This window comes from Panulirus ornatus, chromosome 61 (genome assembly GCF_036320965.1).
Source record: "Panulirus ornatus isolate Po-2019 chromosome 61, ASM3632096v1, whole genome shotgun sequence".
NCBI classification, from domain to species: domain Eukaryota; kingdom Metazoa; phylum Arthropoda; class Malacostraca; order Decapoda; family Palinuridae; genus Panulirus; species Panulirus ornatus.
Genome location: NC_092284.1, coordinates 1,066,078 through 1,084,120, shown reverse-complemented (window position 1 = coordinate 1,084,120; position 18,043 = coordinate 1,066,078). Strand labels below are relative to the sequence as shown.

At 48.0% G+C, this 18,043-nt stretch overlaps 1 protein-coding gene across 5 annotated transcripts in view; it reads right to left on the bottom strand.

Annotated features, from left to right (window-relative positions):
• The window catches only part of LOC139767469 (uncharacterized), a 192,336-nt gene that overhangs the window by 20,659 nt on the left and 153,634 nt on the right, over window positions 1-18,043 (bottom strand). For 4 of the 5 annotated variants that reach the window (XM_071696882.1, XM_071696883.1, XM_071696885.1 and 1 more), the window contains 17 exons: window positions 17,706-17,821; window positions 16,844-16,978; window positions 16,354-16,483; window positions 15,192-15,572; window positions 12,534-12,653; window positions 12,155-12,288; window positions 11,679-11,916; window positions 11,179-11,301; window positions 10,625-10,759; window positions 7,536-7,766; window positions 6,900-7,415; window positions 5,373-6,545; window positions 4,231-5,172; window positions 2,070-4,079; window positions 1,288-1,959; window positions 933-1,033; window positions 85-276 (listed from right to left, as the gene is read on the bottom strand). In XM_071696882.1, the coding sequence (XP_071552983.1) occupies window positions 85-276; window positions 933-1,033; window positions 1,288-1,959; window positions 2,070-4,079; window positions 4,231-5,172; window positions 5,373-6,545; window positions 6,900-7,415; window positions 7,536-7,766; window positions 10,625-10,759; window positions 11,179-11,301; window positions 11,679-11,916; window positions 12,155-12,288; window positions 12,534-12,653; window positions 15,192-15,572; window positions 16,354-16,483; window positions 16,844-16,978; window positions 17,706-17,821 (7,349 nt within the window). The remainder of the gene's footprint in view (window positions 1-84; window positions 277-932; window positions 1,034-1,287; window positions 1,960-2,069; window positions 4,080-4,230; window positions 5,173-5,372; window positions 6,546-6,899; window positions 7,416-7,535; window positions 7,767-10,624; window positions 10,760-11,178; window positions 11,302-11,678; window positions 11,917-12,154; window positions 12,289-12,533; window positions 12,654-15,191; window positions 15,573-16,353; window positions 16,484-16,843; window positions 16,979-17,705; window positions 17,822-18,043) is intronic. The other variant, XM_071696884.1, reaches the window with a different exon arrangement.

Sequence of the window (18,043 nt, the reverse complement as noted above, 5' to 3'; positions counted from 1 at the left end):
GTAAACCTTGGCACAGACCTCAAGGCAACCATTTCGCCTGTAAATGACAGGTGATGATGTAGACACAGGAGGGCACTCACTCACCTGGGGACACTGGCAGACGGGCTCATGGTTGATGGCCACACACTGGGCACTACGGCCACACAGGGTAAGGCCATCACAAGCAGCCTTGCACTCGGCCTGACCCACAGTGTTAGTACGGCACTCCTCACTTGTCTCGCAGTCCGTGTTCTGGCGACATCTGACCTCCGGCACACAGATGTTGTTCTGGCACACCTGCGTGTGTACCAAGAAAAACGAAGAACCCTGTCATTAGTCCTCCACACACACAACTCCCCTACACAAACCACACAATGTATATTACATGATCGAATATACGAAAAAATAAATAAAATAACAACGAGACAACCATAGCTCCTTAATGAGCAACTATTTTTCTTTAGCACTTGTCCACCTTTTCCTCCATTATGAAGGTAGCAGGAAGAACAGATGATACAAAAACATACACGCACATCTTCTACATGTATTTATGTACATATATTCAAGAAACAAGACTGGTAATAAATCGAATATCATGCAGCATAACATGTAAAAGACAGTGTAGTGTTCTCATCTGTAACTTCATAAACATCAGAATAATCACTAGCCTAAATGGTGGAAGCTTTCCAGATCAAGACAATGAGCATTCTAATTCCACACACAGTTAATCATGCGACGCACTGCAGGCAAGTGTGATCCTGTTAAACACTGCAAAATGTGAGACGGAGAGATGAAAAAAAAACTGTGCCAAGTCAGGATATAAAACTGCACCACCAGGCTAGAATACAGAATATAGATGACGGTTTTCTGTACCAGGTGAGAATGGAGTATGTGGACACCAAGTGACACGAGTGAAAACTATGTGAGGGTTGTAAGAATGCGTGTTGACTCACCTGGAGATCTGGACAATCAGTGCTTGCACGGCAGGTAGGAACACATGAACCATCAATGCACACCTGCCCCGCCAGGCAGCCACGGTTGCTGGTGCATGCCGCTGTGGAGAGAAACAACAATCAGACATCTTGTATCAAACTGTATCGTTACTACAGTCTGTACTCAAGACGTTTACTGAAGCTTGGTCAAATAGTGACGAAGCGATTATTAAATGCGTCTAACATGATGTCAGGCCATCAAGTCAGTACAGGTGGTGTGGATGGTCAACTATTACTTGTCATGTCAATGGTGTTAGTACATCTGGACAATTAATGTCATGTTACCATAGTGGCGGCAGTACAGACGATCACTTACGGACACAGACACCGCCGTTGCACTGCTCTCCAGCGGGGCAGTCAGTCTCCACGGCACAGTAGGTTATGATGGTGCACCCCAAGTTCGGGTCGCCAGTGAAGCCTGCTTGACAGAAGCACTGGTGAAGGTGAGCGCGAGGGGTGCAGCCTGCATTCTTGCCACAGACGCCTGGGATGGAGCACGGATTGACGCACTTGTTCCTTATGCAAGACTTGTCAGCAGCACAGTCGCTGTGGCTCAGACACTGGAGGGCAACGCAGGCGCTGTTTGGATCGCCAGTCGTACGGGACGGGCAAAAGCAGACAGCACTATGGTCGTCGACCCTACACTGGGCGCCAGCCCCGCATGCTCCAGGCCTCTCGCATGGGTTGTAGCATTGGTTGTTGGAACAAGCTGCTGTATCCGGGCAATCGTCATCTTTAAGGCATTCACCAGGTTTGCGACAGCCAGTGACCACAGGATCACCCACTTGGCCCTCGGGACAAACACAAGAGTAGCTCCCCAGCTCGTTGCGACAGAGTGCGGACCTGTGGCAGGGGGAGTCGCGGCACTCATCCACATCCACACATCCACCAACAGTATTTGTCTGGAAGCCCCGGTCGCAATAGCACACTGCTGCATGGTCCACCGTCTGACACCTACCAAAGCCACAGTTCGTAGAGTCGCATGGATCTGGGGAAGAGAAACAGGCATTATCAGTACATGAAAAAAATGGTGAAACTTGTTCAAAGTTTTCAAGGATATGACACCATCCATTCAAGACAGACTTTACCAATACTAACTTATACATTTGTAGCTCTGGACATCACAAAGCTTGTTGCTGGAACAGTCTTTGTTGGAGATGCATTCTCCTTTTACACAGCCACGAGAGATAGCATTAGGGTCGCCATAATGGCCCGGCTCACACTCGCACAGAGGCTTCCGGTCCGCCACTTTACATCGGGCATTGTTACCACACACAGCAGAGGAACACGGGTCCACGCACTTGAAGATTCCCTCTTCATTCTTCTCGCAAGCTTGTTCTCCTTCACAGGAGCTGTCATCGGTGCAGAGATCGGGTTTGACACACCCAGGTGCAGTATACGGGTCACCCAGTGTGAAGGGAGGACATGTGCACTTGTAGGACCCTGGGACGTTGATACACGAGGCCGATGGATGACATGGTTTCTCCAGGCACTCGTCAACATCCACGCAGCCACTAGGGCCTGGCAGGTAGCCCTTGGCGCACATACACTTCTTGGAGATGCAGACTTCGTTTAAGCGACAATCACCATTACTACGACAGCCAGACAAGCATGACCCTTCGACACAGACTTCTCCTTGCAGGCAGTTACCATCTCCGAAGCAAATCTTGAGACACAACCCTCCAGAGCAGCTCTCGCCTTGCGCGCAATGAGTGTCTTGCTGACACAATGGCTTGCACTTGCCGACATCACAGACGGTATTGGGTCCACATTCTTTGGTGGTAACACAGGAGGGAGGGATGCGGATGCAGCCCTGCTGTGGTGTAGGTATTGGGTTGAAGCCTCCTGGACACTTGCACTTGGCTAGGTGGCCCTGCACCTGGCACTGGGCATTGGGTCCACACACATTATCCTTCGAGCACGGGTCATCACACTTGTTATTGACGCAGCCTTTCTCGATGGGGCAGTCGCTGTTGCCTCGGCAGCCCAGGAGACAGACGCCACTGTTGCAGGCCTGGTTTGCCGGGCACTGGGAAGACGAGACACAAGGTACCATGCACATGTTGTTGATGCATCTCTCCCCCTGGGCACACTCAGTGTTGTCCCGGCACACCATCCTACACTGGCCATCTAGACAAACACCGCCCTGACACTGCGCATCACTGCTACACAAGGTAGTGACACGATTGCAGCCCTTATCTGGTGTTGGGTTCGGTTGAAAACCTGGTGGACAGTTGCATATTGGCTTCCTATTAACCACATTACAGAGAGTGTTGGGTCCACATGCGCGTTCGCAAGGAGAGGTGCAGCGACCATTCATACAGACACTGTCCAACTGGCAATCAACATTACCGTTGGGACACATGCCTTCTGGGTGGCAGCCAGTGGTGTATGGGTCGCCCACCATGCCTGCTGGACACGTACACTGGTGGGTGCCACCCGAGGGAGTGCAGGTGGCTGAGGAATGGCAGGGGTTGGAGTCGCAGAGGTCTACACCCTTGCACTCGATCTCCGCTGATGGGTTGGGTCGGAAACCTGGAGGGCACTTGCAGTTGTACCTGTGGTTCTCTGCGATACAGATGGCATTGTCGCCGCAGGCATCGAAGCACACGTCGAAGCAGGTATACTCGAGTCTATTACAAGCTTGATCTGTAGGACAGTCAGCATTGGTTATGCAGCTGACGGATGCGCAACCATGGACAGGATCGTCAGGATCTCCGGCAAAGAGCCCTGGAGGGCACTGGCACTGTGCCGCATGATTGTTAGCAATGCAGACAGCACCGGGCCCACAACGGGTGGTGTCACACACAGCAACGCACTTGCGCACATTGCCCTGTGCCTCACATTTCTCGGTTTCAGTGCACTGAGCATCAGACTGGCACTCGTCTCGAGGCAGTGGCCGGCACCCACTACGGTCGTTAGGGTTGCCAGTAAAGCCTGGGTCACACTGGCACTGTCCACGGTGGTTGTTGGCAAAACAGAAGGAGTGTAAGGGGCAGTTGAACCCGCGGCAGACGTCCGCACACTTCAGGACACCCAGCTGGTCTGGACGGCAGGCAGAAGAAGCACCACAGTCGCGATCACTTTGGCAGTCAGGAACAGCAGGTTCTGGGGAAGCAACAAAACACATTACAGTCACAGAAGGTAGTCTAGCATACATTACCATCACAGCTTAAAAAATACAGATATTCAAGCTTACACCATCTACTCTGGCAAGCAGTTTGTGGCCGAGACACATACTCAAGCTTGCAATACTTACTCTGGCAGCGACTGGTGGCTGGGTTACGCAGATAGCCTTCATCACAGCGACACAGTGGACGACCACTCTGAACATAACACAGCTCCTTCTGGCCACAGGTGTGGGAGAGGCAAGGGTCAACACATACCATCAGCCCCTGCAAGTCCACCTGGCACACCTGTTCATCGTCGCAGTCATCGTCTTCGTCACATTCAGCCTCACGGTCAGCTGGCTGACAGCCTAGGACCGGGTCATTTGGGTTACCCAAGTAATTTTCTTTGCAAAGGCAAGAGGAGCGGTGGCTCTGTGCTACACAGATGGCATTCGGTCCACACTCAACTTTGTTGCAAGCATCGACACAGGTTCGTCCTCCGTTGATGGAGAAGCAGATCTCATTGTCATCACAGTCGAGGTCATTACGACAGTCAGACGACTGACAACCTTCTGTGATGTCGTCAGCATCACCCTCAAAGCCCTCGAGGCACTCACAGGAGCCTTCAACGCAGACCGCATTGGGCCCGCACTCAACACCGGCGCACGGCACACCACAGGCTTCGGGGTTCTCCAGGCACGATTCTCCTTCCACAGAAATTGGCATACACATCTGGAAAGGGTTTCCGAAGAAGTTAGCCTGGCAGCGACAGTCGTAACTTCCTGGGGTGTTGAGACAGACGGCATTCATACCACAGGCGTTCCCAATACACTCGTCCACATCGACGCATTCCACATACGGGTTACCCCGATAACCGACGGGGCACACGCAGTCGACACGATTGGCTCCCTGTCTGCACTGCGCACTAGTGCCACACTTGGTAGTGGCGCAGTCGGCGCTGTCCTCCTCAGACTCGCATGACACGTACGGGTTGCCACTATAGCCAGTGTTGCATATACATCTGTTGGGCTGTCCATACTCGCAGTGAGCATTACCGCCACAGCCAGGGGTGCACAAAGGCGGGGTCACAGCTGCAAAGAAGTATGATATACATCAGGCACTTTATATTCTCATATATAACATGTCTTTGTATACGTGTGTGTAACCTAAAACTGGTATATACAACTAATCTAGTCCATAATGTAGACTTTATGCGTCTTCCAAGATGCGACAATAAGACAACAATCTACTGAGGTAAATGAACACTTAACAGTTGCATGTTTGTACTTACGTGGAACACAGAGGAGGTCTGGGTCTCCCAGGAAGAAAGGCAGACACACACACTTGTTTGTGTTCTTGTCACATTTGGCCCCCACACCGCAGACAACACCTTCACAGCGTTCCTTGCACCTGCCATTAACACACACCTGTGGCTCACGGCAAGGGTTGGCAGGCGAGCACTGGTCTGGGAGACACTCCCCACCAGGGAATGGGTTGCCATTGAAGCCCGAGTCGCATTTACAGGTGGGACCATCACGTGCAACGATGCAGTTTGAGTTCTCTCCGCAGAGGAAACCTTCGCATAGGGAGACACAGTCGCCATTGGGACCTTCGGCAAAACCAGGATGGCAGCGACACCAAGCAGCATGTTCCTCGGCCTCACAGTAAGCATTGTCACCGCAGGGCAGCGAGTCGCAGGGGTTAACACAGGCTCCCGTAGGTGTACAGGCCAGGTCGCCTGGGCAGTCATTGTCAGACCGGCAGCTGACATCTTGTGTGCCAATACAGGAGCCAACAAAGGGGTCACCGACCGTTCCTGGAGGACATTCACACTTGAAGGTTCCAATCTCATTAATACAAATGGCATTTTCACTGCAAGGGTTCCCACGGCACTCATTGATGTCAACACAGCCAGCAGGTCCTCCATCGGCGAAGCCGGGCAAGCACATACACTGAGGAGGGTCCGAGGGTGTGCACTTACTGTTGATGCCACAAGAGAAGGCCTCGCAAGGGCTCTTACACTTGCCCTCATCCTGATTGTCAACAAAATAGGGTGGAGGACATATGCACCTCCCAGGTTGGACGCATCGCTCACTGTCCTCACAATCGCTATCACTGGAGCACTCCAGTTTAGGTTTCGAGCAGCCAGTGGAGTATGGATCGCCGGAGGAGCCAGGAGGGCAGCGACACTCATAGCCACCCACTTGGTTGTAACACTCGGCTTCCAGGGCACACGGAGGCCCGCCATCTGGACGTCGCACCACGCACTCATCCACATCCTGGCAGGAGCCATCAGGCAAAGTGGTGTAGCCAGATGGACAGGCACAATAGCTCAGTCCTCCTTGAATGGTGACACACTCAGCTCCAGGAGGACAACGGTTGTCCACAGAGCAGTTGGCCAGCACACAGTTGCCCTTAACAATGCGATAAGGTGGCAGACACGTACACTCCAGTGTGTTACATTCTGGGGAACCAAGACACATCATTATACACTAAGAGTGAAAGTCTTGCATGATAAACAGTAACATTCATTAGGTATAAACAATGGAAGAAGCTTAGAAGTGATACAATTCATGATATAAGACAATGGAAGAAGTCTTAGAAGTGATACAATTCATGATATAAGACAATGGAATAAGCTTAAACATTTTCTTCGATACCTTACTCATTAAAACAACAGACGAGCCCACAGACATCAGTTACTGACGTCTGCTGCTTCATATAGATGACGGAAAAGCGAGTTTCATTTCTGTAATGTATACAATCTTCACAGCTACATAAGGTGCAGCATTGTGTGTTCATGGCAAGTGGTACTTACTCTCACATCTGCTGAAGGGGTTCCCAACGAAGCCTGGCGGACACTGGCAGTCGTAGGAGCCTGGAAGGTTCTTGCAGTTAGCGTTACGGCCGCAGGCGCGCTGGCTGCCGCGGTTCTCCGCACACTCGTTCACGTCCCTACACCGTCCGGTAGACTGGTCCCTGGTGTAGCCCAGTCGGCAAACACAAACATTCTCCCCAATCGCATCATCAGCAACACACTGTTCCCCTGAGGGGCATGGCTGAGTGGGGCTGCAGCCAGGGGACTTGACCTCCTTGCATCCATCCCGGGTAGGTTCGCCCTCAAACCCTGAGGGGCACTCGCATGTGAACGTGCCAGGTTCGTTGCGGCAGATGGCACCTACACCGCACGGGTTGTTGGAACACTCGTCAATGTCTGTGCAGCCGAACACACCCATCGGGTTACCGGAGTAACCCTGGCCGCAGATGCATTTGGGCTGGCCATTGATCAGCTTGCAGCCGGCATTGGGTCCACAGCGGACGTCCTCGCATGGATCTGAGGGTCAGATGACCAAGTGTGAACAATCATGTTAACTCCACCACCACAAACCTCTCCTCCAACATAAGTGATTCATGTCAACCATACGAAACATGAGGAAGTATAGGAGGTACTCACGCCTGCAGTCATCTCCAATGTTAGGTTCTGGACACATGCACTGCTTCAAGATGCAGAGAGCATTGCCTGGGCAGTCGTCATCCTTAGAGCACTTCATGATGTCCAGGCACTGGGTGTGGGGGTCGGGGTCGGGTACAGTGCCGGGTGGGCAGGAGCAAGTGTAGGACCCCACTGTGTTGCTACACAGGGCTCCGACACCACATACACCTGGCCGCCGACACTCATCAACATCTAGTGAAAGGAAGGTGGTCAGTCAGAGGGTTGTGAGTTGGTACAGGGATGGAGGGTCGTGGTCTGACAATGTGTCGAGTTGATGTTTACGTTGTCTTCATGGTTAAGTGTGAGCGTATAGGTCACCCCAACTACAAGACTGTTAGCATCCAAGCTGTTACCGTCTGGATGTTGGTCATCCTAATGGTACCATTACCTTAACAATAGTTACTGTTAGGCTGTGGTCGCCTGTTGCTATAACAGTACTTAATATTTGGCTACAGTCATGGCACTAGTGCTGTTGTTCTAAAAGTGGTCGCTGCAAGGGTGTGGTAGTGCTCTACATGCATAGGAGATATGTATACATACATGTGTCTGAGGAGTATATGTAGGTCTGGTTAGACTCTTGTTAGCTTGGCATTCTCTACAATAATCCTCATTTAAAAAAGATACACAGAAAATACATAACTAAAAACGACTCATGCAAAGAAAATGACACAAAAATAACCTGAAAGATATTTGTGTTAAGTGTAAAAGATAAAGGATTGTGACTTCTGTAAATATGATACATACTGTATCATGATGCAGAGTGAACTACCAGCGGTTGTGTGCTGAGTAAATTCCTTTATAAATGCTAACAACCAGTTCTTAGTAGTACTTCGTTAGCAACCAGTTCTTAGTAGTACTTCATCTTAATCCTACTCCCTGATTGTTATCTAAAAGCTTATGTTACTCTGTTGAAAAGCAATAAATTTTGAAAGCGTTTCCATCTGATGACCAAATGAGAATGATTCGACCAACCATATCAAATGACTAAAAGTTTTTTGAAGGTCTTCCACCACTTTTGATGGCAAACAAATTACCCAATTCTTACCCGTCCTAATATTCATTTCCAACTGGTTGTGACTGTCTACATATTTAGTCTGCTTTGGTAATGTAATATTTTGTTATTATTTTTTGCTAACATCCCTTGCATGTAATTATGTTAACCCCTTTATTACGGTAGCAAGACAGTGCTACCACCAGGGAAGATGATCTTGTCTTTGACCCATCATGTCATCATACACAAGGGTCACAATATGAAGGGTAAAACTGTGTGAAGAGTTAGGCTTGACCTGGCTGGGTCATGTATGGTCAAGACGTACCAAACTTACACTCAATTCATGCTGCTTCATCAAGATCCTACTGAAATGTTCCCACTAACACTTAAGATCATATCTTCCCAAGTGCTCTTACTTTACTCAAATACAATAAAAATTAACTTGCAAACCACTGATTACGTGCTGTGCAGAGAAACATGACAGTAAATGAGTGCGATTAAGAAATTATTACAGTGTCAGAGGCAGTATTGCAGACAAGCATCAGTAGTACTAGAGAATGAGAAATAAATGTATGATGAGAGTTGTGAGGGAGAGAGAGAGAGAGAGAGAGAGAGAGAGAGAGAGAGAGAGAGAGAGAGAGAGAGAGAGAGAGAGAGACCTGGACATGAGCGGCATGTGACCACAGAGACTAAAGTGGTGAACCACAAGGATGGAGGGAGGGATGGTAGGTCACTGTTGCCAACTCACGTGGTTGTCTTACTAACCACATTCCACCTTGGGGTCTCCGACGAGGGGCTGTGGGCAGGTGCAGGTGTAGCTCCCTCGGATGTTGGTACACTTGGCGCTCTTGCCACAAGGGAACGGGTACCCTAGACACTCATTAACGTCTGAGCATGCCAGCCAAGTGATAGAAAATGGTGAATGGTTAGTAAGGGGTAGTTTGAGGCTTCTCGTTAGAAGGGATGCAACGTATGAGATCATACTGGTTAGGTTAGGTTAGGTTAGGTTAGGTTAGGTTGACATGCTTCGTCACGCCCTTGAGCAAGGCAGTACGTCTACTGGCTAGGATGACCTTCTGTGTGGACCATCATATTCAAGGGTCATACAGCCAAGCTCAAGGGGGGTTCAACTTTAATCCAATGTTTATTTATGTATTGCAGGAATGAATCATGCAAGATGACTTGGGTCACTTAATCATAAGTTTTATTGTTGTTATTCATTCAAGCTAAGGGATCTTGATGATAAATATGCAAACATTTCTAAGTTTCAAGCTGAAAATTCTTCATTATGAACAAGCAGACACTTTTAAGCTTTCAAGCTGGGGAAATCTTCACTTTAAACAAGCAAACACTTCTACGATTTAATTTGTCCAAATCAACAAGCAGAGTTAATCATATTGTTAAGTAAAACATGCATGGGAGAAAAACATGGCAAACAAATGTTAGTTCTGTAAGCATTATTTATCATATAATTATTGTTAGCTCTTTGTTAACGATGGAATCATTGGCAAAACATGCAGCAGTGAAGCAGTTAGGAATTCCATCATTGCTGATGCTAAATGGTGATTCTGCATTCTCAGAACACTGGGGCTCAGATGATGAGAGATGATCTTGCCTCTTTACAAATGAGAGAGATGGTTTCTGCCACTTTGTGAAATATTCCCATTTTTTTGCCTCTTTACAAATATTTCCCATCTACTACAATGATCACACAAAACAACAAGCTATCAACACTACTCCTGCTCCTTAATGCTATGTTGTTAATCTTATCAAATACATGAAGCCAGAGCTATCTTACAGTAACATCACGTCAGCCTTAACCATCGTCCTTGTTACTTAATGAGGCAATTCAGTCAACGATACAATCAATGACTGACCAACCAATAGGAACTGCTGCACCTTGTGACCAGGCCTGACACGCACAGTGCAACCAGCCACCAAAGATCAAATGTACTGGTTCCAAAGATGGCAGACTTGACCCATCCAATATGGCCGAGACTCAACGCCACCAACCATGATGGGGGAAAGAATGAGACAAGCAGGAGGTGGGTCCTCTCACCTAGACATTTGGTGTAAGGACTGCCTGAGAATCCTGCAGGACACTGGCAGCTGAAGGAGCCGAGGGTGTTGGTGCACACGGCATTGTCCCCACACTGGCCCGAGGGTCGACCACCTGCTATGCACTCGTCCAGGTCTGTGTGGGGAGAGAGAAGGTTATAACAGGGTCGCCATTCTTGGGAGTGAGATGTGACAGGTTGGATCCTATGTGTGGTGATGCTGAAGTGTTATAACCTTATGGCCATGATCTTCTATGGAAATTCTTGGGATCAAACGTGCCAAAGATGCTATGGTGTTTTGTGGGTCACACAGGGTCGTGGTTTGGTCTCAGAAATGTGCTCAAGTTTACCAGGTGGGATTATAAGACGCAACTCTACCTTCACATGGCTTCATATATGTTTATATCAATCACTGTATCAACAAATACTGCTATTCCGTAGTTTTTATTGTCAATATAAACAAAATGAAGATATAAAAGATTACATTTCCGCTAACTGACTAATGATATCAAAAGCAAACAAACAAGCTGTGACATCACGTATGTCGAGAGCTTACCAACGCAGCCAGCTGAGATGTCAGACGGGTCGTACGTCCAGCCTGGGTTACACATGCACATGGCCTCCACGCCGTGCGGCTTACAGAAGGCATTGCTACCACACTCAACGCCATCACAGGGAGCTGCAAGAGATGTGTGACCACAGTAATAATGGAGAGAGGGACAGATGGTAGAGGAGTCGGGAGGGATGCAACATCAAGTTGATGGTGCTCTTATTGTCCAAAGTGTAGAAGAGATATTCCAAAGTGAAGCCAAATAAACATTTATTGTTGTAAATATATGATAATGTCTGCTGTGTGTGTGTATGTCGAAAACAAGGTCTTAGAGAATGGTTTTAAAGACGGTTTTCATGACTGGTCTGGAGAAAGGTTTCTTGGTGACTGACAGGTCTTAAAGATTGGGTCTTGGGATCTGGTCTTAACGGGATCTTGGGACCATTCTTAAGGGGGCAAGGTCTCAAGGAATGGGTCAAGGAATGGGGCATTCCTCTATAACGTACCTTTACACGGAGAGTCGGGCGGGTTGCCAATGAAACCAAAGTTGCAGGTGCACTGGTAAGTTCCGGGGACATTCTGACACTGAGCATTGAGGCCACAGGGGGAGAGGAGGCACTCATCTTCATCCCGGCACTCGGCACCAACAGCCTTGAACCCATCCCGGCAGAAGCACTGGCCCTCCCGGCACTCTGCATTGTTCACACAGTCGAAGTTGGACTGGCACAGGATGTTGACGTCCGACTGTGGGCAGAATAAGGGATGTTAAGTCATGGAGGTAGCGATGGTGACCGGGGGAGGACGAGGGCGATGATTGTATGTGGTGGGCCATTACTGCGGTGAAGATGAGGTTGTGATAGTAATGGTCCAACTGAGACGATGATCAAGGCAGAAACAGTAACGGTAATTTGTGATGGCAAGAGGCTATAAGAGTTGGTGAAGGTGATAATGAAGTTATTACACAACTTGCGTAACTACTGACCTGCTCACAAGCGACGTCTGGTGTAGGTCTGGGCTTGAAGCCCCTGGGACACACGCATGTGTAGCCGGGTTCTGTGTTCTGGCAAACAGCACTGGTGCCACACGGATGGTCGAATGCGGCACACTCGTCGATGTCTGTGTGATACACAGTCGTACCTTGGTCAAGTTGAGCTCAAATTCCTCAAGCTGGGTTAGAATACGATCAACGGGGATTCACATCAAAGCTCAAGAAAAATATTGATAAGGTGTGTTGAGGGTTGGTCAAGGGAGGCTGTTCTTCCATATAATGACACAATGATTCGATTATTCTCCAGGTGGATTATGACTACCCTAATGAGAAGCTACACCTCCAGGGTGGTGGAGACCACTATGACACCTACCGACACATCCTATGTAAGCGTTGCCGGTGTAGTCTTCGCGACACTGACAGGAGTAGCTTCCTGTGTTGTCCTGGCAGACGGCGTTGGCACCACAGGGCTGGGACAAGCACTCGTCCACGTCTGAAGGAGGAGCATTATTAGTTCACTGCTACTCTGGCTCAACTACCATGCACACTGGGAACTGGCCCCATGTAAAGAGCCCCAACTACCATGCACACTGGGAACTGGCCCCATGTAAAGAGCCCCAACTACCATGCACACTGCGAACTGGCCCCATGTAAAGAGCCCCACTTGTGAATACCTGAATTAGATACTTCATTAAATATTCGCTGGAATCATATTTTTCCGATGTGAGTCATGATAATTAGAATATTTAGCCGGGACTTTTCTATCTCCATCCTACGGACGATTAGCTGGGTATTTGATCATGTGGTTATATGTAATGCACCGCGACACGCTATGAGAAACAAGTCCTGTGACCCACATGCCCAGGGGTCGTACTATTAACTAATTCCATCTACATGACATTTTATATCATACAATCCCGTTCATATAGGAAATAATTCATGCGAGTTTTAATTTCCAGTACAGACCATGTACTAACCATTTCATCTAACTTATCATTAGATGCAACACCTGACAATAAAAGCACTTAAATAGTCAAAGTTTACAGCAAATTTATGTTGCAACTAATTCTTAAAAGGTTAATAATGTTAAGCATTACTAATACTGTTAACTTTGTTAAGTTTGGTTAAAATCTAAAGTGAGACTAGCAATACAGGAGGAGCCGGACTTACTGTGACATCCATGGTACAGCAACTTTTATCAAGTAAACAGTAAATAACAAAAGTGATTACGGTGCACATTACAGAGATAGTACATCAACTGAGAGACGGACGGAAGTGATGCACCAGATAAGGAAGGTAAATTGGGCAGGTGATACACATGCCAAAGTGAGCAGTAAACATATAGTTTATGTTCTACATCAAGTTCTGCACACTAAAGGTTGTGTGAACTTTACATGCAGTAAGCTACAAGTCCTGGACACTAGGTACAGTATCCACTACAACTTAAATACTACCTGGACAGTACAGGTCAAAACGTAACAACTGAACACTAGTTGAAGCAAGCAATGTACGAGTACACAACATGTGTAATGACACTGGCTTAAGACCTAATATGTAGTGAACAATACATGTCATGTACACTACATGCAAACAACGAAAGCAGCAACAGCAAAGTCAAGAATTATGTACCTTCTAAACAAGACAAAAGACAATCATAAGAAAATATGAAACAATGCAAAGCGTAAAGTTAATCTACAAGAACACGTAAGTGGCGAAGTCATGGCTGACATCAGCTTCGTGTGCCAGGCAGGATGTCCTCAAGATCACTAGTGATGTCAGAAAGACGTCCAAGAACAACTAGGCTTGGATGTGAAAGACACGAAGCTTAGACAACAAGAACTTAGTCATGAACAAATGTATGATCACTAATATGTAAGGTGCAGTGATGTGTGATAAGGAATATATGCTGTGCTGGTGTTGTGGTGTAGCAGGCCTAACACGTCTTATGGTGAACACATATTAAGGATCAATTCTGTATGGTAAACATTGCAAGTCCTACAATCAAGGTAATATGGTGAGTAATAGTGGTATGCACTATGACAAAAATTATAAGGTTTCTAGGAAATGATGTAGTGAACACTGTACATTTTATGGTCTAGCAAGTAATGACTGTAAAACAGGTATATCCAACCTAGCAGGGTCTTGTCTCATCGCAACGCAAAGGGACTCCTATTAACTGTTTACAATGATAATGTTAGATTCAGTGAGGGAAATCTGGGTTAAATGTTAAAGACGTGAGTTAGTATGTTTACCAAGCAATTTAACAGTTTTGTTTATATCATTTTCGATTATTTACAACATAAGGGGCAACAGCTTCTCAGTCAATGTTAATAACGAGGACAGAAATAAACAGAAGACTGCGAGACTCTGAAATGATTAACATCAAAAGGAAGGAACCGGTTTTAAGTGGGAACCATGTGTGAGGATCATGGTGATGATGATGGAAACTGTATGCTGGAAAATCCTGGAAAAAAACAGATGTCGTTGGAGGAACGCCTGGAAAATACAGTCGAGACATTGTGGCAGACTAGTGAAGAATCCATTACAGTCACTTGCCGTCAGCAGGCAGTCTGGGAGGGAGTCTGTGCTGAGCAACTGACAAATATCAAGGACACGTTGAACGACTCGAGGATCTGGACGACCTACAAGTTTGCAGGCATTATTCCCTGGGATAAAGGCACTTGGAGGGCAATGGGCAGCCACATGATCTCCCGAGATTTAAGGAAACTTTGGTCACTGACACACTGGAGTTGTGCTGAGAGGGTGGGTCATCGTAAATGATCGGAGGTGGACGGGGCTTTGAGGATGGTGGGAAAAAGTCTGCATGTCAGCCAAAGATGAATTCCTGAAGTTGAAACGTGAAGTAGAAAACACGGCAGCGAAGGAAGGAAGGAAGGCCGTGTCTGGAGTCCTTCAGGAGCGGGGACGAAGAAAGGAACTGTCCGTGGGGGTCCTTTTTTTTTTAATAGAGTAACGAAGGAAGGAGTGGTCCATGTGTCCTTCAGAAGCGGCAGGATCAGAGGCTACTAACTGCTGCAGGACTCCTTCCCGTCGCCCTGGAAACCGCTGGGACAGTAACACTTGTAGGAGCCGGGGATGTTCAGGCACTTGGCGTTCGTGGCGCAAACGGTGGCCAGCCCACACTCGTTGATGTCAGTACACTGCTGCTGGGGGTCACCCGTGAACCCGGGGGGACATCGGCACTCGTATGACCCCAGGGTGTTCATACAGGTGGCCGACGACCCACAGGGAAAGGTCCAGTTCGAGGAGACTTCCAGGAATTCCGGCAGGAGCGTGGTCACAAAGCCGTCCACCTCGGTCACATCGAAGGTGTAGGAGGACGTGGTGGTGACCTCAACCTGGTCCTCTCCATGGTCGGGCGCGGCAGCCGGGTTGACGCACTCGTTAATATCTTGTTAGTGTGAGCAGCTCAACGTTAGACTACAATCAGCTAGTGAGTTGGATCACTACATCACCTGCTATCCTTACCACACCTGGCCTCTAGTAAGCATTAGTGGCATTAATACATCCGGTATGTACAATATATGATGATGACACTTCTACCATTACTGGACAGAATGACCTAAGCAGATCAGCTCCCAAGACCACATCAACCCATGACCCGTCCATGTCTAAAATCAAACTTCCAAACCACAAGGAAGACACGAGTTCCTCCCTCCCAAGTGGCGCTTCGGTGTGAGGTTTTAGATAGGATCGACCATGTGGTCTGTGGACTCAGGTCGACCTGGTAGTACGGTCAAGAATTAGTTGGTTAAAGAAACATCATCCTTCACTACATTTGACTTAAGGATGATTTAGCAAAAAAATCAGGGAGCCTAAAAAACAAAAACATACACACAATGGTGGTCACTGTTTTCAAACTTCCCCCCTGATGGAAGGCCGGATTCTAAACACCACAAACATTTTCTGTTCAGGATCTCGTCCCGGTAAACAACACAAATCGGTCATTAAAGTTGGCAACTTACAAGTGTTCCCACTGAATATGTTTACAGTTCGCTACAGGAGCTGTTTACAGTTCGCTACAGGAGCTGTTTACAGTTCGCTACAGGAGGTGTTTACAGTTCGCTACAGGAGGTGTTTAGAATGCAGACTCTCCAACCCAGGGGGAAATTTCAGCCAAACACGACCTGGTCAGTACAATACATGGGAACAAGACTCTACAATCTGGTTACCTTGGCAGGCGCCTCGTCTGTTGTATGGGTCACCGATGAATCCTGGGGGACAGGCACATGTGAAGTTGTTAAGTCCATCAACACACTGGGCATTGGTGGCGCACGGGCTGGCCTCACACTCGTTGATGTCCTGCAACAGTTCGACTGGTGAGTACACATACGAACCAACGGGCGGGTTGGTTGGTTTTTACAGATGCCTGCGACTCCTGGCGTTACCTGTCCGGCGTGTGCATGAACACGGAGCGGGTCTACTGGTCTAGCGTTATGTACCCGGTTCCTTTTCAATCAAACTTTACTCAATACTTTCGTAATTTACTCTCTCTCTCTCTCTCTCTCTCTCTCTCTCTCTCTCTCTCTCTCTCTCTCTCTCTCTCTCTCTCGCCCACAAGGCAAAACCTCGTCTAAGGTAAAATACTCTGTTATTTCTTGTTTCTCTCGGCCATGTATGACCCCCACCAGACCTCCACCCACAGGTCGTGGCCTTGTTTACCTGACATCCGGTTGGGGAGTAAGGGTCTCCCTGGAAACCAGTAGGGCATCGGCACTCGTAGCTTCCGTCACGGTTGACACACTTGGCACTGGGTCCACAGGTGTCGACACGCAGGCACTCGTCCAGGTCAGCACACTGGAATATGCCGTCAACGTGATGACTTAGGTTAGGCATTCCAGAAAAACTGACTTCAATAACTGAGCAGCAAAATCCTGAGATAACAAGAGAGATAAGAGGCTTATGGACGGTGTGTCACACCACTGAGAGATGGTACTACAAGAACGGTGACTGTGATCTCTCAAGATAATGAGGTTGTAGAGGGAAATATAGAGACTTGTGAGATGGCTGGTGGAGATGAGGAGGCATGAACATGGAACGATTGGTCGTGATCTGGAAACAAGGCCCTTCTACATTATAATGAGGAGCTACGCAAACCACAAGATACGTACAAAGATATGAGTCAGGGTGAGACACAGAGGGAGGAGGTGAGTCAGGGTGAGACACAGAGGGAGGAGGCGAGTCAAGGTGAAACACAGAGGGAGGAGGTGAGTCAAGGTGAGACACAGAGGGAGGGGGCGAGTCAAGGTGAAACACAGAGGGAGGAGGTGAGTCAAGGTGATACACAGAGGGAGGAGGTGAGTCAAGGTGATACACAGAGGGAGGAGGTGAGTCAAGGTGAGACACAGAGGGAGGAGGTGAGTCAGGATGAGACACACAGAGGGAGGAGGTGAGTCAAGGTGATACACAGAGGGAGGAGGTGAGTCAAGGTGAGACACAGAGGGAGGAGGTGAGTCAAGATGAGACACACAGAGGAAGGAGGCGAGTCACAGGAGTGAAGATGAGTAAGGTGGAGGATACTCACGCCTGTGTATGGGTTACCGATGAAACCGTCGGGGCAGGAACAGGTGTAGTTGCCGTGTAGGTTGGAGCAGATGGCGTTGCTGCCGCAGGCCCCGGGGTTCGAACACTCGTCTATATCTGAACCAACAACAAGACAGCCACGTCAGCAACCAACCGACGTATCTATTACAGTTAAGACACTGCCCGAGTGTCTATACCGTTCATCTAACATCAACTACCTTACTATATATATATATATATATATATATATATATATATATATATATATATATATATATATATATTGGGTATACGTACTGTTGAAATAATCATTGTCAGAGGTAAACAAGGGTTCAATGA